This window comes from Schistocerca gregaria, chromosome 2 (genome assembly GCF_023897955.1).
Source record: "Schistocerca gregaria isolate iqSchGreg1 chromosome 2, iqSchGreg1.2, whole genome shotgun sequence".
Taxonomy (NCBI): Eukaryota; Metazoa; Arthropoda; class Insecta; order Orthoptera; family Acrididae; genus Schistocerca; species Schistocerca gregaria.
In genome coordinates this window covers 393,755,953-393,783,208 of record NC_064921.1, presented here as the reverse complement: position 1 = coordinate 393,783,208, position 27,256 = coordinate 393,755,953, and the positions used below count along the sequence as shown (strand labels likewise).

The 27,256-nt window shown below is 43.5% G+C and overlaps 1 protein-coding gene across 5 annotated transcripts in view; it reads right to left on the bottom strand.

Annotated features, from left to right (window-relative positions):
• The window catches only part of LOC126321992 (maestro heat-like repeat-containing protein family member 1), a 262,008-nt gene that overhangs the window by 26,702 nt on the left and 208,050 nt on the right, over positions 1-27,256 (bottom strand). For all 5 annotated transcript variants that reach the window (XR_007558737.1, XM_049994248.1, XM_049994247.1 and 2 more), the window contains 2 exons: positions 21,642-21,744; positions 1,023-1,185 (listed from right to left, as the gene is read on the bottom strand). Coding sequence is in view for 4 of the 5 variants with exons in the window: in XM_049994248.1 (XP_049850205.1) it covers positions 1,037-1,185; positions 21,642-21,744 (252 nt within the window). In the remaining variant the exon portion in view is untranslated. The remainder of the gene's footprint in view (positions 1-1,022; positions 1,186-21,641; positions 21,745-27,256) is intronic.

Here is a 27,256-nt window from a genome sequence, read left to right as displayed (position 1 = left end):
GATTAGTTTCACTCTTTAATTTAACAATAGAACCACCAGAAACTCTGGAATTTACAGTATGAAGTACAGTAATAAACCAACTACTGAATTTCATACTCTAAAATGCAGAGTTTCTGGTGATGTTCTTGCTAAATTAAAGAGACAAACTGGTCATAATGAGTTCAACTTAAGGCTGTTCTGAAAAAAATTAATAAAAGGAGGCTTTTCTGAAGGAACAGACACTGTAAAATAAGTACAGCAAGCCTAGTCGGGCAACACAAATATGATAATTCGACATGGAACACATTTGTCTCATCAATCCTACTGCGGGAATCCAAGTAATGTCACGGGCAATAGGAGCATAGATACTGTGGAATACAGAGATTTGGATTGGTCTGGGATGTGTGCCTGGATAGCTGAAATGGTTAAGGTGACCACTAATGATAAGTAGGAAATCTGGGTACATGTCCCAGTCCAGCACAAATTTTCATGTTTCACCAATATGCAATATTTCTATACTTAATATAGCTGATGCCAAAGAATTCACAGTTGGTGAATAAATTTCATTTTATTAAAATGTAGAAAAGTTTTTGGATCTTTTAGATATGACACCGGTATAAAAAATAGACTACCTACAGCTGCTGAGAATTTCATGAAAAATGTACACTGAACATATTTATGACCTGATAAAGGTACAATTCTGTTATTACTTGCACTCCATTGTCACGTAAGAGTAAATGAAATGACTAGATAGCAACAGACTAGAACTTTCTAAACTCTCAGTGTGCGAGCGACAAACACTTTGTAGATTTTCCTACTGCTTTATCTAGACGTTTTGAATGTAGGTTACCAGACATTTCTATCTTCCATGTTTCTTGCGTATAAACAAATAACATTGGACTGATTCCACAATTAAAAAGAAAGAAATGAATCCTCAAAATCTGCAATATTTTGGCAGCAACCAGTAATATCCAAGAACAGAAATACTGAAATTTTATACTTAATATACAACAATCAAATAACTATGATATTGTAATTATTACCTGATTTCCAGATCTCACGAAATGAAGAGAGAGCTGAGGGCTTCCGCTGCTTTTGCTCGCACTTCCTGATTTTCGTCTTTCATTGACTGCAGAAGACGTGAACACACAGTATCTAGTGGTATGCTGTTGTTCAAGTCTAATGGTAGATTTCCACTAAGTAGCCCTGTAACCAGAAAGAGATGTGGAAAAGATAGAACATAAACACTTGTTTTTAAATGAAAGTGTAGGCTCACATGCTTGCATCAAGATACAGTAGAAGTACTGTATATATTTTCAGTGCTTTTAATAGAACTTAATGTATATATGAGTAAACTTTCGGATGAGTGTTTTTCTTGCTTTGAAGTTATTTTGCAATCTTATGCATAATATTTCAATGGCCGACCCACCAGTCTTCTTCAGGTGACTGTGAGTTTTGGCATTATGCATACTCACTGGTGCCACTCATCAAAATATTGTGCATAAAACAGATACAATAATTTGGCACATCCAGAAACTCACCGTTAATATTAACGGTCTATCTTTGCAGCATCATTTGAGGCAAAGGTCCAGGTTAAAAGCAGAAGGAAGGAAAGAAAATGAAAAAGGTAATGAACAGCATGGAGGTAGGAGAGGTGTGCAGTCTGAAGTAAACAGAGGACCCCCTCCCATTCCCTGCCTCCCCTCCCCAACCTCCCCCTTGATGAAGTCTGTGGCTGGAGGTAAACTACTGCACCTGATTGGCATTCCGCCCAGTCAGAATGGGGTACAGGCATAGTTTTCAACCCACAGAGGTTTAAAAAGTTAAAATAATATTTAAGGTAAACAAAAGGTAAAAATCAGCACAAAATTGAAAATACCACGAAGAGGGTCCATTTGCTGGTCAGGGGCAGCTACACAGCCAGTTCAAAATTTAGTTGAGGCATAAAAACCATAGATAAAGTTAAGGTGAAAAAAATAAGCTTAAAAATGTAATAAATTGCTGGAGGCATGTGAGGCCCACTGGCCAGAAGTAGCCGGAGGTCCACTGGGTCCAGTGTTGCAGTGGGAGGCCAAATTCCACAACCATCTGGCAGCTCTCCATCACTGTAGAATACTGGCTGAATGTTTAGGTCACAAAGCAATGAAAAAGGAAACAAGACCATGATGGCGAGCTTTAAATGATTGTATATGAACCACTCTCTCAAATAACACACAAAAACCATATCCACCTCTCGGATACCATAACCGAACATTAGAGAACAAGATATGTCAAGCTGAAGTTGGTAAACTAACAAGATATGGGACACCAACAGAGGATTGGATCTTCTCATCTGAGAATGTGAAAATGAGAAAGTTAACAAAGGGTAGTAGATTTCTGTCACGAATGGCAAAGGGAAGATTGTCATGTGGTTAAGGACTTCTTTATGGTACACAGTTTGTTTGTAGTGGCACCAATGTACCATTTATCGTAAATAGTTACAATGTCTGCATATGTATCTCCACATGACAATATCTTTCATGTGTGCATGAACACCTGACACTGTTCTGATGATTATAGGCATGGTAAATATTGTGAAATGCGTTTGCATTTTGCCAACCTGGACTGATGTCAGCTGTCTGCAACACGAACATTTGTGCTGGACCATGTCTCGAACCCAGGTCCTGATTTCCCATTTATTGCGAGTGGTCATCTTAAGCACTTTGGATATCCAAGCATGCCTCTAGCACTGATCAAACTCCATGATATGTGGATGTCTGGATTTATGATGGAGGATTGCTTGAATAGCTGAAGCGGTTAAGCCAACCACTTATCGTAAGTGAGAAATCTGGGTTTGAAGCTAAAGATGTATCTACAGTGACCAGAATCTGACACAACCAGAAACAACTCACGAACCTGCAGAAATTGTCCAAATGTGAGTTGTTGAATATGAACAGGAGGACTATAACAAGAGGAAAATGGGCAGTGGAGATGGCACAGTAGAATAACCTGTCAAAATGAGTAAGCCAAGAGCTAAAACCAAAGCCGTAGTGGTTCCCGAGACCAAAACAATGATGCATAGAGAGAATGATCCAAAGAGTGCAATGAAATCACAACTCAAGACAAGAGTCACTGCACTGCTAGCTTTGTAGTGTGCCCAGCAACATGGGTGTGACTGCTGTCAATGATACAGTTGTGAGGCTAGTGTTTGCAGATGTAGCAATGCTGCCTGGAGGCCATCACCAACTTCCATGCCCTTCAGCAGGCTTTAAAAATCAAAACTGTGTGTGCTGGACCGGGACTTGGGACCTTTGCCTTTCACAGGCAAGTGCTCATTCTGTCTGGATGATGTTTGGAAGGTTTTTTTTTTATGGTTAATGTCCTGGGACTTAAGCCCACTGGCTGGTGGGAGGAATCAGAGGCATCAGAAATGTGGAGCTGGGGTGCAACAGCCGAAGGTGAAAAGGCTGTGAAAGACATGGGCAGAGTGGTCTGGTGCTAGACACTAAGGGAACATCTGCACACCACGGCCTCTACATCCTTGTCTGGCCAGCAGGCATGTGGCATCATGAGGTTTTTCATCCTTGATTTACACCAATGCCTGCAATGGAAGAGCTGTAGCCCTGAAGGCATCACAATGATAAAACAGTGAACAGCTGTCTCATCATCAAGCAGGAGAACATCGGTGATGGCTAGCTGACAGTGAGCGAGGCAAACCCATACCTGGAGATCCAGACCAAAATTCTTTGAAAAACATGTAGGCCACACATGGAGCACATAATGCATGAGGTGCTATAAGAGAAAGTCATGGCATGTATCAGCAGTGATTCGAACAGTTGTAATGGGAAACCATATAAGGAGTGTCACTGCTCCAAGACTATATGGAAAAATGAGAGTACCTGCTGGTTAAGGGCTGGATTTGATCGTATGTGCATCGTGTGCGTGTGTGTGTGTGAGAGAGAGAGAGAGAGAGAGAGAGAGAGAGAGAGAGAGAGAGAGAGATACTGGAGATCTGCATCTGCGCATTATTCTTGGGCTTGTATTTAATGGCATAAAGCAGAAGCAGAGGAAGAGCATTCCATTCTGGAGCTGTTGGGCAGTCCACTCTGGAGGCTGGGATCACCAAAAAATGTTCAAATATGTGTGAATTCCTAAGGAACCAAACTGCTGGGGTCATTGGTCCCTAGGCTTACACACTACTTAAACAAACTTATAGTTAGACCAACACACACCCACACCCGAGGGAGTACTGAGACCTCCAGTGGGAGGGGCTGCACAATCTGTGACATGGTGCCTCAAACTGCGCGGCCATTCCGTGCAGCCTGGGGGCACAGTTGGAAGAGCAATACCAGTAGGTTGTGGTCTGTAGTGAGTGTACACTTGATCCCACATGGGTAAACATGGAACTTCTTAATTGTGAAGATAATTGCCAAAGCTTCTTTCTCTATCTGTGATTAGTTCTTTTAAGCAGGTTTCAACTTCTCTGACACGTAGCTGCTCGGTACTGTCATCATTCCTGTGCACTAGCACTGGACCAGTGTCATACGAAAGGCATGCACAGCCAAAAGCAGTAGACATAATGAAGAAATCAAAGTTGGTCTACCGCAGGACAGATCCTGTTATCTCCATCTCTAGGGTTTCCGTCTCAGTAGCTTCCTTTGTTAACCAGTCCTCAAAATCATTTCTCAAAATCCCTATAAGACTTGGTGCAAGAGGAATAAAACTGAGCTTCCAGTACCATGGATGGGAGAAAGAAGATCGTATTGGGTCAAAACCAATGGGTTTCAAGAACAGCATTGGCTTATGGCCTGCAGGCTGCTTAAAGTGTCACTACAGACCAGGAAATTTTCACAAGGGCAAGTCCAGGTATAATGAAGGGCTAGGATAATGAGCTCTAATTCTGCTGTAAAACACTGCACTCGAGTGATAGTGAGTGTCGTTTATGGCACCCCAGAATGTGAGAAGGCATAGCTGATGTCAACAACCTTTGTGCAATCACTATGGACGATTGTTCGACACTGAAATTTGCCAAGAACTGAGAGAAACGTGCTAAAATGCAGAGCCGTCTATGATCCCCTTTAGTCCAATGCAAAAATCCAGCTGGATCATCTGATGAGTTAATCACACAGTGGGGTATGAGAAGGTAACCTGAAGAGGGAGATCAATGGAGGAAGGCAGAGCTCAGAGCGAAGAGACTTCAGATAAACTGCTGCTGTAACACCAAACACAGGTCGCTCTTATGGGAGGCTACTCTCTCTCTCTCTCTCTCTCTCTCTCTCTCTCTGTCTCTCTCTCTCACTCTCTCTCAGGGAAAAGGATATGGTGATTTAGGTGTTCTGGGTAGTTGTGGATGTGTACTGAATAATTTAGCAGTAATTTTTTTCTTTTTTTTCCTCTTTTGCGTGCAAAAACTATTGAGGTCATAAGTGCCCATGTCATAAATTTAGAACACTAATAAGAAAAACAAGTTAAAAGCAAATACATGTTAAGCCCAATCAGTGGAAGAAAGAGAGTTAAAAACAAGGACTTCCTCTTGGAAACAGGTCCACTAAATATACTGTAGACACAGTGGAGGTCCTGATCAAAAGATTAAATGTCCTTCACCAAATTGCTATGATGGATGAAATGTAAAATGCTATTTACAGGCCGTACATCATTCACTCAAACGGTCAATAACTCAGACAGCACGCACGCACGCACGCACACACACACACACACACACACACACACACACACACACACACACAAACAAACAAACAAACAAACAAACTTGAGCAGTTAAAAAAAAAGGAAATGGCGATGACAATGAGCACAAAGTGGTGATGGCTAAAAAGACAGAGCCCAATAAGTAACCTAGCTAAAATGGTCTCCTCATAGCATGAGGGCCAAGAGGAGATTGGCCAAACTGCTTGCGGAGGTTTAATTCCTCAGAGCTTTTTCCCGTGAATAAAAGACAAGTGGTGTTGCTAAAGTGACGCCACATGCCGACAGGCAGCAACATGGAGATCATCTGAAGGAGTGGAAGTGCTAGCAGGCCAAGGTAGGGCGACGGTAGCCTCATTTCCCATCAGACCGACATAACCAGAATCCACATGAACATCACAGTGGCTCCCTGAACAGCGATCAAGTGGAAGCTTTTCTGCACATGGTGCACTATGGAATGGGCTGTGTACAGCACACACAGACTCTGGAGGGCATTGAGACAATCAGAGTGTATGACACAATTCAAAAGCTTTGTTGCCAGATGTGCTGCATGGTCTGATAGAAGGCAAAGAGCTCTGCTATAAATATTGATCAGTGTTCTGGAAGCTGATACCAAAAATGTTCAGTGCCAAAGATGATGGCACACTCAACACCATGGTCAGTCTTAGAACCATAAGTGTACACAAAGGTATTATTGCTAAGTTGCATGCAAAAGTTGAGAAACTCACAGCGATAGATTGAATCCAGAGAGCTTTCCTTGGGAAGTGATTGAAATCCAACATAAACACAGGCCGCCGCATGAAGTCAAGGTGGTAAAGGCTTCATACCCATCGGGAACATGGCAAGTAGTGTGACATTAAGCTGTCAGAGCAATGGCCAAAAGCGAACTCCGGGAGGTAATAGAGAAGAAGGGCACGCCCCATACTGACAGTCAAGGGAGTTTTAGAGAAAGGGGTCTAGGATGGATGGCCATGCATGGCAGACACACAACATGTGAATCCGCTGAGGAGACCATCACACTGGTATGACAGTGGTAGTTCAGCAGCTTCTGCACAGAGACTCTCAACAAAGCTAGTGTAAAAGGTGCCAGTGGCCAAACGTATTCCACAATGATGGATTGTGTTAAGACTGTGTGAGATGGACGGATGGGCATATTAAGAAACGAAAGACCCATAGCCTAGTTTCGAATGGGCAAGGGAGGAGGATGGTCTGATCCAATCCACAGGATGTACTGCTTAGGACATGTAGGACACTGGGAGGTCTGGTACAACATGTGGCCACATCTTAACACTTGAGAGGACCAAGAAAGTTTTCTATGAAGCATGAGTCCCAGAAATTTTGTAGTTTTAGCAAATGGAAGAACAATAGCATAAACATTTGAAGATGGTGGAAGAAACACTTTGCACCACCAGAAAGTTATACAGACAGTTTTGTCAGTTGAAAAATGAGAGCCACTATCAATGCTCCAAGAGTAAATATGATCAAGACATCGCTGAAAACCCCACACAAGGAGACAATTCCATGGAGAACTGCAACAGATTGCAAGGTCATTGACAAAAAAGAAGCCAAGTTGTCTGGTGGGAGACAGGTTATAATAGGATTAACTGTTATAGCAAAGAGGATGACACTCAAGGCAGAGCCTTGACGCAACCCGTTCTCCTGGATAAAGCTGTCTGACAAGACTGAACTGACAAGTACCTTGTAAACTCTGCCTTTTAAAAATTCCTGAAGGAAATGAGGCAGGCAGCCTCTGAAGCCTCACATGCATAGGGCACAGAGGATAGCAGTCCTCCAGCACATGTTGTAGGCTTTCTCCAAATCAAAAAACACAGCCAGAGTCTAGTATTTACACAGGAAACTGTTCATGACATAGGTTGACAAAGAGATGAGATGGTTAACTGCAGAAAGGCACACTCAAAAGCCACACTGTGCAGTGGTTAGTAGACAGACTCAAGCCACCAATACCAGCTGACCATAACTCGTACATGCTGTCACCCTGCAAACACAGTTGGTGAGAGAAACCGGGCAGCAGCAAGAAGGAAGACCTTTGTCCTCATCAGGCTTAGGTACGGGTATGACACTGGCTTCACACCAGCATCTGGGAAATGAGCCATCTGTCCAAATGTGAAGGAGAAACTATGTGCACACAAGAGAAAGGTGCTGCACCACCTGAATGTGAATAACGTCCAGCCCTGACATGGAAGATCGGGATGAAGTGAGAGCATGGTATAGCTCCCACATAGTAACAGTGCCACTGTAGCATTCATGATTCTGAGAGGAGAAGGCTATCACCTGAGCCTCCTTCACTTGTTTCTGAGGGAGGAAGATGGGGTGACAGTGGGTGGAGCTTGAAATCTCCACAAAATAGCAGCCTAAGATGTTGGAGATAGCAATAGGGTCCACAATGAGATCATCTGCTATGGTCGGGCCAAAGCTCAGAGAAAGGACCTAGTTCCCAGGGAGCCAATGGAGTTTGCCCTACACAACAGAACGGAAGCGAAAATGTTAAAAAAAATTGTAAATGAAATCCAGCTACCTTTTTCATTATCCTAAAGAATGCAATGACATTGCGCATGCAACTGTTTATAATGAATATAGTTCGCCATCATCATAGGATAATAGTTAAAAATGCGGAGAGCACGTCTCTGGGTGTGAACTGTGTCTTAACACGCCTCAGTCCACCAGGGGACCAGGACATGGCATGGTAAAAGATGAAGTGCGAGGTATGGAACACACTGCAGTGGTAAGGATAATGTCAGTAAGGTACTTACCCTGGTCATCACAAGTTGGAAAATGTTGTTTGTTGAATCTCACCAGGGAAAAGTAATGCCTCCAGTACGCCTCAGAAAGTTTCCACATGGGTTTACATGTAGATGGAGTAGGAGTCAGAAAATGGACAGTGCATTGGAAATGCATGCTCGGGTATGTGTCAGAGAGAATGGACCACTCGAGACGACGAGCTAGCTGGACAGTGCAGAACAAGAGGTCCAGATGGGCATAGGTGAGCATGGAATCTGAAAAGAACACAGGTGCTCCAGTGTTGAGACAGATGAGGTTGAATTACTGAGAATCTCAGGAACGAGGGAACCTCTCACGCTGGTTCTTGAAGAGCCCAAAAGGGGACAGTGTGTTTTGAAGTTGCCGAGCAGCAAAAAGAAGTGAGGGAGCTGATCAATAAGCTAGAGTAAGTCTGTTCTGGTAACAGCGAATGATAGAGGGATGTAGTCATTACAAAGAAAAAAGGAGAAGCGGGGAAGGAAAATGTGGATGGAAACAGTTTGCAGCCTGGTGTTCAGTGAGATGGTTTGGCTATGGACATCATCCTGAATGAGCAGCATGACTGCCCCATGAGATCAAACGCCATTCTCAAAGAGGAAGCTCAAAGTGATCACAGACATGCAATTTTGTTTCTTGGTGGCAGAAAATAAGTGAACACTGCGATTCCAAGAGCAGCCATTATTTCTCCTTGTTAGATCTAATGCCACAATGTTCCATTAGAGAAGAGTCATAACAGGGAATGGGGAGGAGGGAACAAATAGAGGGTAGTCACCTTGGCGACTGCCAAGCGCCAGGCTTCAAAGACTCGCTGCAGCTGCTACAGGGTGCAGATGCTGGAGGATCTCGTTCCATGACATCTACAGAGGCATCGGCATTCTCCCTTGCTTGGCCTGCAGATTCTAGGGCAGAAAAATTGTAAGCAGTGTGCATCGGTGAAATGGGGTCAGAAAGGTGAAGGTGTCACATCGCAACACCGTTGAAGAGGATCTCCAAAGCAGGGAAGGAGAAGACTGATTGCCTTTATTCAATTTCTTAGAGCCTTTCTGGTTGGCAGATGAAGACTCAAATGGTTGTTTGTTGGAGGGATGTAAAAAGTCTTCATGGGAGTATTCCTTTTGTCCCTTCTGGCCTGCCAGTTGTTTGGCTGATGATTTCACTGCTGAAGGCAAAGATTTCGTGGCTTGATGTGCAGCTGTAGGAGAAGATGGCGACACTACCTTGATATTGGGAAATTTCACAACTGCAGTGCTGAACTGGAGGTCACAAGTCTGTATGGCCATGTCGCTTGTGGAGTGAGTTGTAGCAAGAACAGAATAAGTGCTAGATGGTAAAAGGTGGGCAATCGCCCTTGTCAGCATCTCTACCATAAGTAAGACATTTGGCTGAGTATTGATAGGAAATGGGTATGTAGTTGTAATGCTGACAATGATAGCAATACATTTAGTATGGAATGTACAGTCAGACTGTGACGACTTCATAACCTGCCTTGATCTTCGATGAAAGCACTGATCAATTAAACATGAGAAAGAGAGTGCATGTGTAGGCATTAAGGTTGCATCCACCTTCCTCATTACCAATTGGACAACAGTGATTCTCCAATCAGAGAGGTAAGTCTGGATTTCTCCTTCAGTCAGACTGTCAAGCAGTCTAGTGTAAATAACACTATGTGAAGAATTTAGCTTTCAATGGGCCTCAACACCAAGATAATGGCCATGGGGGAGCAAAAGCTGGTAGGCAGTTGTTGGGCTTGAAAAATCACACTTGGTCTCCAAAAGCAAAGTTCCATTATGTAAGCAAGAGCAGGATTTCACAGGGCCTACAATTGCATCAACACCTTCCTGAATAATAAACGGACTAACCGTAGCAAACGACTTCTCCTTCGGTATATGACCATGAGGAAACGAGCTGCAGCTGTGACAGCTTTTGAATCTTTAGCCTCATTCTGTTTATGTTTAGTAGACATAGACTGAGACGGCGACTGGATCACTGCGAAAAAATTCCCTGCGACTGTCAGCATCTCTGATGGTGTGCTCCTTGCAACTGTCCCCCTCCCCCTCCCCACCGAAGGGTTCACGCACCTTAGATGATTGATCACACCTCAAGTCACACCTCCAAAACTCCTGAAAGTGGGAATAATTGGCAACTGAGAAGGTAACAGCTCAAGCAGTCACCCCTCCCTGGACCTGGGCTGTGTCAGGTATGTGCAAACCCTACCTGTCGACATGGAGCTGGGAATTACACCTGTTACAAGTCAAACACCTGGGCTGGCCTTCAGGACCACACAGGGGGAAGAAGAAACAAAGTGAAACCTTAAATCCTGAAGCAGAGGAAGGAGAGGAGATGGAGAACGAAGAAAGATAGATGAGGGAATATTCCAATGTTGGGCTATCAAAACTACAACATGCATTCCTAAAAATACAGGAGGATAGACATGCAGCACAGAACGGGAAGAGGTGTTGCAAAAGCAGGGACCCCGTAGTTGCCAAGCATGAACTCACCAAAGATTGGTGAGCCCTCTGGGGGGTAGTAGTAATTGGTGGTGTCTGATCTATGTGCAAAGATCGTGGCCTCTGCCAGGAGGCTGTCCACTAAGCTCAACCAAGAGGTGCCAGCAGCACAGCAGATCCCAATGTAGTGAACCAGTGCCAACAATGTGGAAGGAGCTACTGATACATATGCCAGATACCTGTAATCCAGTCAAGATAGGCTAGTGCTTTGTAAAGATACAAAAGAGGATGGAATGGTCCATACCCAAGGAGATGTATCTGAGGCAGCAGATGGAGAGAATAGACTTCTAATATGGAATATAATCATTTTTTCAAGTTTATCCCCCGCAGAAAATAGATACAGTGACTTTTTGCAAACAAGAGAGATGAGAGTCCACTCACATTCCACTGAATTACAGAATTCATCTTTTAGTGGGTGTTTTCTCTCGTCCTTTCTCTCTGCCATGGTGATGCACTGCAGATGATGGGGGAAAATGCTTTCAGGTCAGGCCATTTTGTTCCTCCACAAGCTTATCTATTTCTATAACATTGTCTTCGCTTTTGGAAAGTGACAACAGCCACCAAACTGATGTTTTTAAAACAATGTTCTTTCATTCGATGAGATTTCGGGATTGCAGCCGGATCACGTTGACTTCTTGCCACGATATTTCGGCTGGCAATCGTCCAGCCATCTTCAGGTGAGTGTGCGTCAGTGGAGACTGCAAGTTCCGGGAGTCAGCTTTATAGCAAAAAATTGGCGCGAAAACGCATGCGCATTGGCCACCGTCACAGGAGCGTCCTCTGTCGAAGTCCGCGCCCTCTGGAGCTACTGTTCTATCTTTGGAGCGCAGGCACATGCGTAAAGGTGAAAACTACATGTCCGCCCTCTGTCGGAATGCGCGCCCGCGTCGCTAAAGACAGACGTCAGATGTCGCTAGACGTGTCATTTAGAATAAACCGTCTTCTCTCAGAGGAAATTAGAGAGATCACCGGGTCCCAAGCCTTGTCCAGTTGAAAACCGCCGTCACGATTTATAAGATTTTGCGCTAGGCGTATCTCCACAGATTCTTTAATAACGGAATCCCAAAAAGTTTTCGCTGGGGCCAAGATTTTCGTGGCCATGGAAAGGGCCGCATTACGAAAGCTACGAGAAGATCCTCATACAGTGATCTTACCAGCGGATAAGGGAAACGCTACAGTGCTTTTGCCACGTGAGGTCTATAATCAGAAGATTTACAACTTGCTGAATGAACCAATGTATCGGAAGATTGGCAAAGACCCCACAGCGAAAGTGGAAAGGAAAACATCAGCACTGCTGAATTCTTCTTCTATTCCGCAAGAAGTGGCGAAAAGACTAAGACCTCACAGTTCTGTGCCACCCAGGTTATACGGTCTTCCGAAGATCCATAAGAAAGAGGTTCCTTTACGGCCGATCGTCAGTAATATCGACGCCCCCACGTATGATTTGGCGACACATCTCGCCTCTCTACTGAGACCTTTTGTGGGGAAGTGTGCGCATCATGTTCGCAATTCGGCTGACTTTATTAGTAGACTAAAGTCACTTCGGCTCAGTGAAACTGACTTACTAGTCAGCTTCGACGTCATCTCACTTTTCACTAAGGTTCCTCTTATGGACTCTTTGTCTCTCATCAGCAATAAGTTCACGGCCGACATAACAGCACTTTTCCATCACGTCCTTTCCTCAACCTACTTTTTATTTAATAACGAGTATTTTGAGCAGACTGACGGTGTTGCCATGGGAAGTCCTCTCTCGCCTTTGGTAGCAAACTTTTTTTATGGAAGACTTTGAGGAAAGGGCACTAGATTCGGCAGAACTTAAACCGAGTGTATTCTGGCGGTACGTAGATGACACTTTTGTAGTGTGGCCCCATGGTGAAGAAGAACTGTCACGGTTCTTGCAGCATCTGAATGCAATCCACAATAACATCCAGTTCACGATGGAAATAGAGAAGGATGGTTGCTTGCCGTTTTTGGACGTCTTGGTTACCAAGAGAGTGGACGGGTCATTAGGGCATTCTGTCTACCGTAAGCCCACACATACGGACCTCTACCTGCAAGCGTCGAGTTGTCATCATCCTTCACAAACTACTGGTGTCCTTAGAACGTTGGTGCACCGGGCTCATGTTGTTTCTGATGGAGACAGCCTTACAAAGGAGCTGGAACATTTAGAGTCGGTGTTCAGAGGTAATGGTTACTCTCCACATCAGATTAGAGCAGCGCTAAAAAGGAAGAAACGTGACCACTCACATCAAGAAGATAAGGAGCTTTTCAGGTCCAGGGCGTTCCTTCCATACGCTGGCAACCTTTCATCTAAAATAGGCAGGATCCTAAGGAAACATCAAGTAAAAGTAATCTTCCGGCCACCGGCGAAGATTAGTGCCCTTCTCGGTTCGGTAAAGGACGATCTGGGTCTGCGGAAGGCCGGAATCTATAAAATTCCTTGCCAGTGTGGCAAAGCTTACATCGGTCAGACGACGCGCACAGTACATGAAAGGTGCATTGAACACGAACGCCACACTCGCCTTTTGCAGCCCAGTAAGTCGGCCGTAGCTGAGCATTGTATTACCACAGGACACGCTATGGAATTTTCGGCCACGAAAATCTTGGCCCCAGCGAAAACTTTTTGGGATTCCGTTATTAAAGAATCTGTGGAGATACGCCTAGCGCAAAATCTTATAAATCGTGACGGCGGTTTTCAACTGGACAAGGCTTGGGACCAGGTGATCTCTCTAATTTCCTCTGAGAGAAGACGGTTTATTCTAAATGACACGTCTAGCGACATCTGACGTCTGTCTTTAGCGACGCGGGCGCGCATTCCGACAGAGGGCGGACATGTAGTTTTCACCTTTACGCATGTGCCTGCGCTCCAAAGATAGAACAGTAGCTCCAGAGGGCGCGGACTTCGACAGTGGACGCTCCTGTGACGGTGGCCAATGCGCATGCGTTTTCGCGCCAATTTTTTGCTATAAAGCTGACTCCCGGAACTTGCAGTCTCCAGTGACGCACACTCACCTGAAGATGGCTGGACGATTGCCAGCCGAAATATCGTGGCAAGAAGTCAACGTGATCCGGCTGCAATCCCGAAATCTCATCGAATACTCAGTACGCCGGGAAAACTTCAAGAATCACATCAGATACCTCTTCGGGGAGGCGATGGCATTACAAATCCAGAGGTTGGACAAGCTACGCAATAAGCGAGCGAGACTGTTAAGTTCTCTGTGTTTTTTACTGAAGTGTCGGGACAATGGCCTTATACCGAAGTTTGCCAGAGTGAGGCATTTTATCCAGACCGCCGCTGCAAAATTCATTACACGAAAGGCGAGCTTGGCATTAGTGAAGGAGAGGATCCGGTTTACTCGGCGTGAACTGGACGCCATATCGAAACAGCTGTTTCATCTGCATATGGAGATTGCATCCAGCCTGCCATCACTTTCCTGGGCATGGGTCGATGGCGTGACCTGGGCTAAATCGGACTGGGTTCATAAAGAATCTACATCAAGACAGGTTTCGAAGTTCACCCGGCTGTCAGCAACGTTACCGCAAGAAGATGCTTTACGACGCTCCGTGGTCAATTGAACGGATAAAGTTTTGGACAACGTAACACTGTCTGTGCTTGGGAAAGGCCTGAACTTCGCTCCTACGCCGAGGACCCTGCCTTTAACTGATTTTATTAGTGCTGTTGAGGAAGCTGTAAGACCTCTTCCTAGTGATGCTGCAGAAGAAATTAGACGTGAAACCTGCCGTGCACTCACGAAAGCTCCACGTCAGAAGAGCAACATTTCTGCCATGGAAAGGGCCGCATTACGAAAGCTACGAGAAGATCCTCATACAGTGATCTTACCAGCGGATAAGGGAAACGCTACAGTGCTTTTGCCACGTGAGGTCTATAATCAGAAGATTTACAACTTGCTGAATGAACCAATGTATCGGAAGATTGGCAAAGACCCCACAGCGAAAGTGGAAAGGAAAACATCAGCACTGCTGAATTCTTCTTCTATTCCGCAAGAAGTGGCGAAAAGACTAAGACCTCACAGTTCTGTGCCACCCAGGTTATACGGTCTTCCGAAGATCCATAAGAAAGAGGTTCCTTTACGCCCGATCGTCAGTAATATCGACGCCCCCACGTATGATTTGGCGACACATCTCGCCTCTCTACTGAGACCTTTTGTGGGGAAGTGTGCGCATCATGTTCGCAATTCGGCTGACTTTATTAGTAGACTAAAGTCACTTCGGCTCAGTGAAACTGACTTACTAGTCAGCTTCGACGTCATCTCACTTTTCACTAAGGTTCCTCTTATGGACTCTTTGTCTCTCATCAGCAATAAGTTCACGGCCGACATAACAGCACTTTTCCATCACGTCCTTTCCTCAACCTACTTTTTATTTAATAACGAGTATTTTGAGCAGACTGACGGTGTTGCCATGGGAAGTCCTCTCTCGCCTTTGGTAGCAAACTTTTTTATGGAAGACTTTGAGGAAAGGGCACTAGATTCGGCAGAACTTAAACCGAGTGTATTCTGGCGGTACGTAGATGACACTTTTGTAGTGTGGCCCCATGGTGAAGAAGAACTGTCACGGTTCTTGCAGCATCTGAATGCAATCCACAATAACATCCAGTTCACGATGGAAATAGAGAAGGATGGTTGCTTGCCGTTTTTGGACGTCTTGGTTACCAAGAGAGTGGACGGGTCATTAGGGCATTCTGTCTACCGTAAGCCCACACATACGGACCTCTACCTGCAAGCGTCGAGTTGTCATCATCCTTCACAAACTACTGGTGTCCTTAGAACGTTGGTGCACCGGGCTCATGTTGTTTCTGATGGAGACAGCCTTACAAAGGAGCTGGAACATTTAGAGTCGGTGTTCAGAGGTAATGGTTACTCTCCACATCAGATTAGAGCAGCACTAAAAAGGAAGAAACGTGACCACTCACATCAAGAAGATAAGGAGCTTTTCAGGTCCAGGGCGTTCCTTCCATACGCCGGCAACCTTTCATCTAAAATAGGCAGGATCCTAAGGAAACATCAAGTAAAAGTAATCTTCCGGCCACCGGCGAAGATTAGTGCCCTTCTCGGTTCGGTAAAGGACGATCTGGGTCTGCGGAAGGCCGGAATCTATAAAATTCCTTGCCAGTGTGGCAAAGCTTACATCGGTCAGACGACGCGCACAGTACATGAAAGGTGCGTTGAACACGAACGCCACACTCGCCTTTTGCAGCCCAGTAAGTCGGCCGTAGCTGAGCATTGTATTACCACAGGACACGCTATGGAATTTTCGGCCACGAAAATCTTGGCCCCAGTGAAAACTTTTTGGGATTCCGTTATTAAAGAATCTGTGGAGATACGCCTAGCGCAAAATCTTATAAATCGTGACGGCGGTTTTCAACTGGACAAGGCTTGGGACCCGGTGATCTCTCTAATTTCCTCTGAGAGAAGACGGTTTATTCTAAATGACACGTCTAGCGACATCTGACGTCTGTCTTTAGCGACGCGGGCGCGCATTCCGACAGAGGGCGGACATGTAGTTTTCACCTTTACGCATGTGCCTGCGCTCCAAAGATAGAACAGTAGCTCCAGAGGGCGCGGACTTCGACAGAGGACGCTCCTGTGACGGTGGCCAATGCGCACGCGTTTTCGCGCCAATTTTTTGCTATAAAGCTGACTCCCGGAACTTGCAGTCTCCAGTGACGCACACTCACCTGAAGATGGCTGGACGATTGCCAGCCGAAATATCGTGGCAAGAAGTCAACGTGATCCGGCTGCAATCCCGAAATCTCATCGAATACTCAGTACGCCGGGAAAACTTCAAGAATCACAATGTTCTTTCAGTTTGGTCACCTCTTGGCTGTTACTACCACTTTATTTCAAGGGGACATAGTCTGTATGGACAAAGATGATTTTTATTTAGCTTTTTGGGACATATTATTTTTGTTTGGAAGAGCCATTGACCTAGAGAACTATAAAATGTTGAGAGATTTTTTCGTTCTTCAAATACAGCTGTACAATTTGTGTACACTTCTATCTGGCTTTTCTATTCGAGTTGATTGTGTAGCTCTTGGTTAAAGGGTTTTGCAAAGGCTGTTGCAAAGAATGTTGTGAATGCTGCAGATGGTATTGTCTTGAACGCTTTCTTTGCCTCAGTGTATGGGATTCTCCTCATCACATTCAGTTCCTGAATTTTTCCTCTCTTTGCTATGAAACAGCAGTTCGGCTCAACTTGTTATGGTCATCTGCACAGTTTATACACTTTGGGGGAGGTATACAAAACTTGCTTTGTATGCCTTTGACTCATCTAACACACAACTTCGCCAGTACAACCAAACCTTTTTTTCCGAGACTTTTGGCATTTAGAATGTTTCAGAAGGTTTGGTATATAAGATCTAACTTTGAAGCAGATAAAACCATCCATGACAAATCCCTTGCTGACATTAAGTATGCTGTGTATTTCAGTTATTATAGGGTGTCAAGTATCTAAATCTTTGTGGTGCAAAAAATTGTGTGTGATGTTCTTATGTTGACCCCTAGCATGAGGTTACAGAGTCGTTTGACTCCTTGAAAGACCTTAAATTGCTTTCAAATGTTTGTTGAAGCTTCAATGTGAATGGTGAAGTTTTCTCAAAGGACACCTGCTCTCTCTCTCTCTCTCTCTCTCTCTCTCTCTCTCTCTCTCTCTCTCTCGACTACAATAAAGTAACTTTGGCAAATTTGTTTTCTTTGAAATTATTTTTTGTTGTTTGGGTGTTACTACTCCCTTTCAGTCCATTCTTTGTGTCAGTATTTTGAGTTTGAGCAGTAGAACACATTTTGTTCCCACAAAGCAGTAGGGAAATAAATGATCATCCAAGCAGAGCCCTGCTTTCTTGGGTAAGCCTCATACAACTGGGGTGTGGCAGTTGCCCCACAGGTAGCCCTCTGTTTTGCCTTAATAGGCATCCACACCATTGGCATATAGCACGCTTTGAGGTCATCTTTTTTATATAGAAATTTGTCTATCATTCTTGCAATCCAAGCAGCTATGCCAGGAGCCCACACACCCCGAGACATATAATGTTCCACTGTCATGCCACACAATGGTTGTTGAAATATGCCCAGAGTTTATGGTAACAGAGCACTGGCAATATTGGCAATCCCAGAGCATAGGAACTTCCAGACTGTCAGACTAACATGCAACCATTACTGCCTGTGCACATTTCAGATAGAAATTTGTTTCTATTTATTTCTTATGATGCAATTAATTTTTCTAAGGAAGAGGGGCAGCAGCCTTTACAGTAGTTGCAGGGGCAACAGTCTGAATGATTGACTGATCTGGCCTCTTAACAATAACCAAAACGGCCTTGCTGTGCTGGTACTGCAAACGGCTGAAAGCAAGGGGAAACTACAGCCGTCATTTTTCCCAAGGGCATGCAGCTTTACTGTATGATTAAATGATGATGGCGTCCTCTTGGGTAAAATATTCCGGAGATAAAATAGTCCCCCATTCGGATCTCTGGGTGGGGACTACTCAAGAGGATGTCGTTATCAGGAGAAAGAAAACTGGCGTTCTACGGATCCGAGCGTGGAATGTCAGATCCCTTAATCAGGCAGGTAGGTTAGAAAATTTAAAAAGGGAAATGGATAGGTTAAAGTTAGATATAGTGGGAATTAGTGAAGTTCGGTGGTAGGAGGAACAAGACTTTTGGTCAGGCGAATACAGGGTTATAAATACAAAATCAAAAAGGGGTAATGCGGGAGTAGGTTTAATAATGAATAGGAAAATAGGAATGCGCGTAAGCTACTACAAACAGCATAGTGAACGCATTATTGTTGACAAGATAGATACGAAGCACACAACTACTACAGTAGTACAAGTTTATATGCCAACTAGCTCTGCAGATGATGAAGAAATTGAAGAAATGTATGATGAAATAAAAGAAATTAATCAGATAGTGAAGGGAGACGAAAATTTAATAGTCATGGGTGACTGGAATTCGAGTGTAGGAAAAGGGAGAGAAGGAAACGTGGTAGGTGGATTGGGGCTAAGAAATAAAAGAGGAAGCCGCCTGGTAGAATTTTGCACAGAGCACAACTTAATCATAGCTAACACTTGGTTTAAGAATCATGAAAGAAGGTTGTATACATGGAAGAACCCTGGAGATACTAAAAGGTATCAGATAGATTATATAATGGTAAGACAGAGATTTAGGAACCAGGTTTTAAATTGAAAGACATTTCCAGGGGCAGATGTGGACTCTGACCACAATCTATTGGCTATGACCTGTAGATTAAAACTGAAGAAACTGCAAAAAGGTGGAAAGTTAAGGAGATGGGACCTGGATAAACTGAAAGAACCATAGGTTGTACAGAGTTTCAGGGAGAGCATAAGGGAACAATTGACAGGAATGGGGGAAAGAAATACAGTAGAAGAAGAATGGGTAGCTTTGAGGGATGAAGTAGTGAAGGCAGCAGAGGATCAAGTAGGTAAAAAGATGAGGGCTAGTAGAAATCCTTGGGTAACAGAAGAAATATTGAATTTAATTGATGAAAACAGAAAATATAAAAATTCAGTAAATGAAGCAGGCAAAAAGGAATACAAACGTCTCAAAAATGAGATCGACAGGAAATGCAAAATGACTAAGCAGGGATGGCTAGAGGGCAAATGTAAGGATGTAGAGGCTAATGTCACTAGGGGTAAGATAGATACAGCCTACAGGAAAATTAAAGAGACCTTTGGAGAAAAGAGAATCACTTGCATGAACATCAAGAGTTCAGAAGGAAACCCAGTTCTAAGCAAAGAAGGGAAAGCAGAAAGGTGGAAGGGGTATATAGAGGGTATATACAAGGGCAATGTACTTGAGGACAATATTATGGAAATGGAAGAGGATGTAGATGAAGATCAAATGGGAGATACGATACTGTGTGAAGAATTTGACCTGAGTCGAAACAAGGCCCCGGGAGTAGACAATATTCCGTTGGGACTACTGGCGGCCTTGGGAGAACCAGTCCTGACAAAACTCTACCATTTGGTGAGCAAGATGTATAAAACAGGCGAAATAACCCCAGACTTCAAGAAGAATATAATAATTCCAATCCCAAAGAAAGCAGGTGTTGACAGATGTGAAAATTGCTGAACAATCAGTTTAATAAGCCACAGCTGCAAAATACTAACATGAATTCTTTACAGACAAATGGAAAACTAGTAGAAGCCGACCTCGGGGAAGATCAGTTTGGATTCCGTAGAAATACTGGAATACGTGAGGCAATATTGACCCTACGACTTATCTTAGAAGAAAGATTAAGGAAAGGCAAACCTACGTTTCTAGCATTTGTAGACTTAGAGAAAGCTTTTGACAATGTTGACTAAAATACTCTCTTTCAAATTCTAAAGGTGGCAGGGGTAAAATACAGGGAGTGAAAGGCTATTTACAATTTGTACAGAAACCAGATGGCAGTTATAAGAGTTGAGGGGCATGAAAGGGAGGCAGTGGCTGGGAAGGGAGTGAGACAAGGTTGTAGCCTCAGCCCGATGTTATTCAATCTGTATATTGAGCAAGCAGTAAAGGAAGCAAAAGAAAAGTTCGGAGTAGGTATTAAAATCCATGGAGAACAAATATAAACTTTGAGGTTCGCCGATGACGTAATTCTGTCAGAGACAGCAAAGGACTTGGAAGAGCAGTTGAATGGAATGGATAGTGTCTTTAAAGAAGGATGTAAGATGAACATCAACAGAAGCAAAATGAGGATAATGGAATGTAGTCAAATTAAGTCGGGTGATGCTTAGGGAATAAGATTAGGAAACGAGACACTTGAAGTAGTAAAGGAGTTTTGCTATTTGGGGAGCAAAATAACTGATGATGGTCGAAGTAGAGAGGATATAAAATGTAGACTGGCAATGGCAAGGAAAGCGTTTCTGAATAAGAGAAATTTGTTAACATCGAGTATAGATTTAAGTGTCAGGAAGTCGTTTCTGAAAGTATTTGTATGGAGTGTAGCCGTGTATGGAAGTGAAACACCGATGATAAATAGTTTGGACAAGAAAAGAATAGAAGCTTTCCAAATGTGGTGCTACAGAAGAATGCTGAAGATTAGATGGGTAGATCACATAACTAATGAGGAAGTATTGAATAGGATAGGGGATAAGAGAAGTTTGTGGCACAACTTGACCAGAAGAAGGGATCAGTTGGTAGGACATGTTCTGAGGCATCAAGGGATCACCAATTTAGTATTGGAGGGCAGTGTGGATGGTAAAAAGCATAGAGGGAGACCAAGTGATGAATACACTAAGCAGATTCAGAAGGATGTAGGTTGCAGTAGGTATTGGGAGATGAAGAAGCTTGCACAGGATAGAGTAGCGTGGAGAGCTGCATCAAACCAGTCTCAGGACTGAAGACCACAACAACAACAACAACAACAACAACAAAACAACAACAACAAGGAATATTCATTTTTACATAAAAACTTGATGTTCAAAATTTTGTAGCACCATGAGCTCTAAAAATTTTCCCTCTGCTAATAAACTTTTTCTGGAACAATGACCCAGTCTGGTTTACAGTATAAAGTTTCTTGATTATAGAAATGTATTTGATTTTACCTACCATATTGCTAATGATGGAAAGAGCACCCTGCATTTGTACTAAATCTCTAAAAAATGTTTCTTAATGCAGGACAGCAAAAACATATTTATAGCTTTATTAAGAAATAATGTTGGAGATGTAATTACCTATTAACATTGCTGCATTTCCTCTAATTCTTGGCCAAGAGCTCTTCAGGTAAGAAAGAGTGTTCATTATTAGTAATGGCATCAAATCCTTCAAGTCATCAACCTGTAAAGTAAATTAAGTAAGTGACTGAAATAAATGTTTTGTGATTCACTTATAGAATATTGCAACTACTTCTCACAACTGCCTGCATCATATCCCCAAAACTGTAACCTTTGCCCTCTAACATCTTGGAAGAGCACTTCATACACCATCTTCAAAAATTATTACATTTACTGACATCCTATCGCTGCCTCTGTTCACCACTACACTTTGACATCAATCCTATCCACAGCACATGTCTTCATCAATCCCTCATAGAATCCAGACCACATCTTACTGGACTTTTCCATCTGCCACATACCTCAAAATTCCTCCAAATATCCCACAGAACCCAAACAAACTCAGAACACTGTTATCAACATATCCACCAAATCATCAATGCTACAGAAATTTTAGTCCTATCAAAAGGCCTCATATTGTGTCACACATTCCAGCTCAATCTCGCCAAGGTCATCAAAGACCTACTCTTGTTCTCCCAAAGCCTACAGTGGAAATGCTGTTAGCTACCAATGCACCAACCATTCAACCTAACCCCAACATCGCACCTTGTCTCTTTGAATTCACACCACCATCCAAACATGACCCTTTCCTTCTCCCACCAAACCATTCCCTAGTTCCCTTCCAGGAGTCCCTTATTTTCAGACTGTCCTCTCTCTCCTTACCAAGGTACTTTCACAGGAATACAAACTTCTCAACAGAGGAAACAAAAGCAATATGTAATCACAAGACAGACCGTGCGTTAATCATCTTCTGTACATAGAAAGGCTCCACCACTCTTGTGATGAACAGCAATGAAGAACTGACAGAAATAACCTGCCAACAACCTGAAAACTCCACCTACAAGTTTTGCCACAATGATTCCATGCCAGTAGTTCAGCATAGCGTCCAACCCCTACTCAAATCTGTAGATTCACCCAAAATCTCTCATGTGGACCAAGTTCTCTCCAATTTTTACTGCTTCTCGAAGGTCATAAAACCAACAATTGTGGACTTCTCATTGTAGCTGGCTACTGTGCTCCCAAGAACAAAAATCTCCAACATCTCCAACCAATTGCCTACAGCCTAGACTTGCACATTAAACGTATGCGTTACTTCTTTCAGTGACTCCAAATCACTTCCATCCCATTACCAACTGGATTTTTAACTGTTGACATCTCCCTGTACAACAACTCCCATGTCCATGGCCTGCCAGCAATTTAACACTGACTCTTCCAATGTACTTGTGACTCCAGACTTCATTCCTTATAAATCTAACTAATTATATTCTCACAACTAATTACTACGCCTTTCAGAGGAAGGCAGACAAATCTGTAGTACAGCCATCTGCACACACATGATTCCCTCAAATGCCAATCTGTTTACAGACCACTTAAGGGAAGCTTTCCCAGCCATACAAAATCACAAACTACTTACTTGTTTGAAGTTCACTGATGATATCTTCTTGATATGGACCCAGGGCCATGACACGCCTGCCGTATTGCTCCATGTCCTCAACAGCTTTTCTGTCATTTGCTCGACTTACTCTTCCTTAGACCAGTGTACCAGCTTCCTTGACATTTTTTTGACCTCCACATCTCCAATGACTCCATTCAAAACTTCTGTTCTTTTCAAGCTCACTAACAATAAAAAGTATCCATATTTTGGATAGCCCCACACTAGAAGGTGTCCATATAATGTTAACATCAATGCACAGTGCACCTACAGTGATGAAAAAACCATTATCATTTATTTTCAATGTCTTACTAATGCCTTCACAAACTGGTACTATCCCCCAACCACAGTCTGCCCACTTTCCCATGCAGTGTTCTCACACACCTGCAATCTTTTGACTGCACTGAAGAACCACCAGCAAAAAAGCATCCTTCTCATCACCCAGTATCATCCCATGCCACAGTTTCAATTATGTACCACCATGCACATAAATAACGAACATCCTACCCACAATCCTCCAACCCCTCCAAAGTGTTATCCCATCCCCACCTAATTTATGCAATGTCCATGTCCATCCTCATGCTACGACCACTTGCCACAAGGGGCATACGCATGAGAAAAACCCAAGTACATGACCTGACCAATGCATTCGTCCAGTACATCTTATTCCAGTCCTATCACAGACTTACTCTACCTCACTGGAGAATGGGGATACCTGCAACTGTGAAAGTATCACCTGCAACTGTGAAAGTATCTGTGTCATATACCAGATCTGCTGCAAGTTCTGTACAGAATTCTATGTGGGCGTGACTACCAACTGAGAGCCTACTCGAATGAATGGCCACTGCCAATCTGTAACCAGGAGCAAACTTGACCAGCAAGTGGTAAAACATGGTGCTGAGCACAACATGCTCAATTTCAATGGCTGCTTCACAACCCCAGACCTCAAGTGCAATCATTCCGTAACCACACCCCTTACTGCAGTCTCAATTTCCTCTGTTCTGTCTCCCCACTCCAATACACTCCTCCAGTCATCATCACCATTATCATGCCACATTGGCAAGGTACATTGTAAATTCCTGGTTTTCATAGTACCATATGATCTTTCACATTTCTCAGTAGTCCTCTTATTTTGATAGGGGGATAATAAACAGATTTGATATTATTCTTCCTGAGACTCCTGCTGATTTTGGCAGAAATAGACCCCACATAGGACAGGTACACCACAGTCTTTGCTTCACCATGCTTTTTTTCTAGATCATGTGGCAAAGTAGCTGGCTGAAGCGCCTTCTCAATATGTTTAGCCTTGTATCCATTTCTGCAGAATACAGATCATAGATGTTCTCTCTCTGCTGCCATCTACCTAGGTATTACAAGGTGTGTGCCCAATGGACAGAGTTCCATTCTTCTGTACTGAGTGGTGAAAGCTGCTGGCTTGCAGGTATAAACCAGTGTGTAGGTTTGCAATACACTATGTAAACCAATGCCCCATTTGCTCTCCTTTTGACAAATACATCCACAAACCGCAACTGGCGATCCTTTCTCAGTTTCACGGTGAATTTATTACTTGGGTGGCATGTTTTAAGATCCTCCAGAGACTCATTGATCCTCTCCCTATTACGAGGCCAGATCACTAAGGTATCATCCACATAACTGAAGAATCATGTAGATTTATATCTGACCATCTCTAATGGCTTCTCTTCAAATCTTTTAACGAACATATAAACAACCACTGGGAAAAGAGAGCTGCCCATGGCTACACCTTCTGTCTGCTTACAATATCGTGCCCCCCCCCCCCCCCCCCCCCCCCTTTAGAAAATAAGTTGTGGTCAGTAAATGCCTGAACAAACCAACAGAGCACTGTCAAATTTCTCTACAATCAGCCGATGATTCTTTCAATGCCAGCCAGGTGAACACGTACATTACATCAAAACTGACAATTATACCACATTCTGTAATATGTAGTTGCTTGAGGTATTGCAAGATGTCCTCTTAGTTGCAAATATGCCGAACACACTTCCTCACATATGGGAACAGTAGTTTCTTCAAGTACCTGAAGTACCTGGCTGCTGAGTATGCTGACGTGCCAATGTTGCCAACTATTGGGTGTACTGGCATGCCTTTCGAGTTCTTTCGACCACACATATAACCTACGTGGTACTGGCACTCTCGATCGTTGTCATGTAACGACCTTGTCAGATATACCTATTTCCTTCAGGAGAGACTTGGGGTCTTCTTGTCCACTTTGTGTGTATGCAGTGGTCTCAAGATGGTGATGCACTTTCTCATCACTCTGTCTACTGGTGACAGCACAATGCTGCTGTCTTCCAGGGGGCTCTTGAATGCAAGCCTCTCATCACTTAATATTTTTAATTTTGGAGACTTTGTCTTGGTGAGCACCCTGCATGTCTCCCAGTGAATTTCTTCTGCCTCATTTGGTAGAAATGTGTTGGTTATTTCTCCACTGAGCTGATGAAACCAGAAACAGGAATTTCTAAGATTGTTGCAAAAGGTGAGATCTGCACTGAGCACCTTCAAAGTGCTGACATCAGACTGCATCCCAATTAGGTTAATCACAGTGTGAGTGTCTCCCCATCTTGCTGTGTTTCCTTACTCATGAAGTCAAGCTTTGCAGACTTGCACACTGTGCATTCTTAATGATGTACTCCACTAGATACCAAGAGCCACTGTGTACACAGTCCCCACGTACACCTGCTAAGAAGGCTGCCAAGTACAGGTGAAGGTATAAATGCATATCTCAAAAATTCTCTCTTACAAGTGCCATAATCAATGTTTTATCTTGTTCACCATTCTGATGTTGATGTGATGCTTGATCATGGCAAAAACTGGTCCTAAATCTGTATCTCAAAATCTCAGCAGCAAACTGATAGAACTCAGCTTCCTCCCTTTCTTATGTCAAAGCCTGTCCAGCTTCTTGATAGTTTGGCACATGTCATACTCATAGAGTTCTTTTGGTGTAATTCTTCAGGCTTCCCGGTGATCAACTGATATTTTGAGGTGTCAGGTACTCTGCCAAATATCAGCTTTGTCCATGGACAATATTTCAACAAGAGGACTCATTATCTTTATCAACTGCAATCTGAGACCACTTCGACATTTGGAGCAAGTGGTAGGCAAGCCCCACAGCACATTGTGTGCACTGAAGTCATCCACAAGCAGGAACAGGTCGATGAGAATCCAGACGAATTCTGTCAGTACATCTGCATCCAATGGCTTATGAGATGAAACATATAAAGAACACACTGCGATTTTAACTGGTGTGAGAACTTCCACTCTCCTCACTTAGTTCTGCACTTCTGTGACACCCACTGTTTTCCATTCTTAACATAATTCATAGGGTCCATCTCCATTACATGGCATAAAGTAATCACACCATTACATAAGTTGAGGGTGTTATGTAGCTCAGCCACAACAGCATAGACACATGAGGCCTTTGCATCCCAGAGGCTTAGATTCTTGGTTTGACAAGGCAGTTTCAACTATGAGTGTTCCAGTTCGAAATCATTTAACATTTTTTAAAGAACAAGCAATATTCTCCAGTGCATTGTGAATGTATAAAAGAGAGACCTCAAAGGCTCTCATGATTGCAATGAAAGTGTTATGGCAGACTAATACCCTGTTACTACAATTCTGAGACTAGTTCTAGTGTGTACTGACCAACCAAGCTCTCTTTTTTGGTTGAGTGTAGGTACTAACAGACAGTACATCCAACACGTCAAGAGTAGATGTGAACTGAGGTCGTTATATAGGGCTCCCACGAGCCACTAGGGGAAATAAATGTCAATTAAGATAGAGCTCTGGGTACTAACGTAAGCCTTATACAACTGGAGGGTGGATGGTGCTCCAGAGGTTGCCCACTACAGACTGTTTTACGCCAACAGCATTTCAGCTCATCAATGCACAGTCAACCTTGAGGTCGTGCCTTCCTTCCAGTCCAGAAGGTAAAGTTAAGGCCCCCATTCTCCAAAACAATGTTCCACTCCACACTTATGTCCACTGAAGTATGACTAGAGTTTAATGTAGAAATAGTCTGGCAGTGTTGGCAGCCCCAGCAGGGAACTCC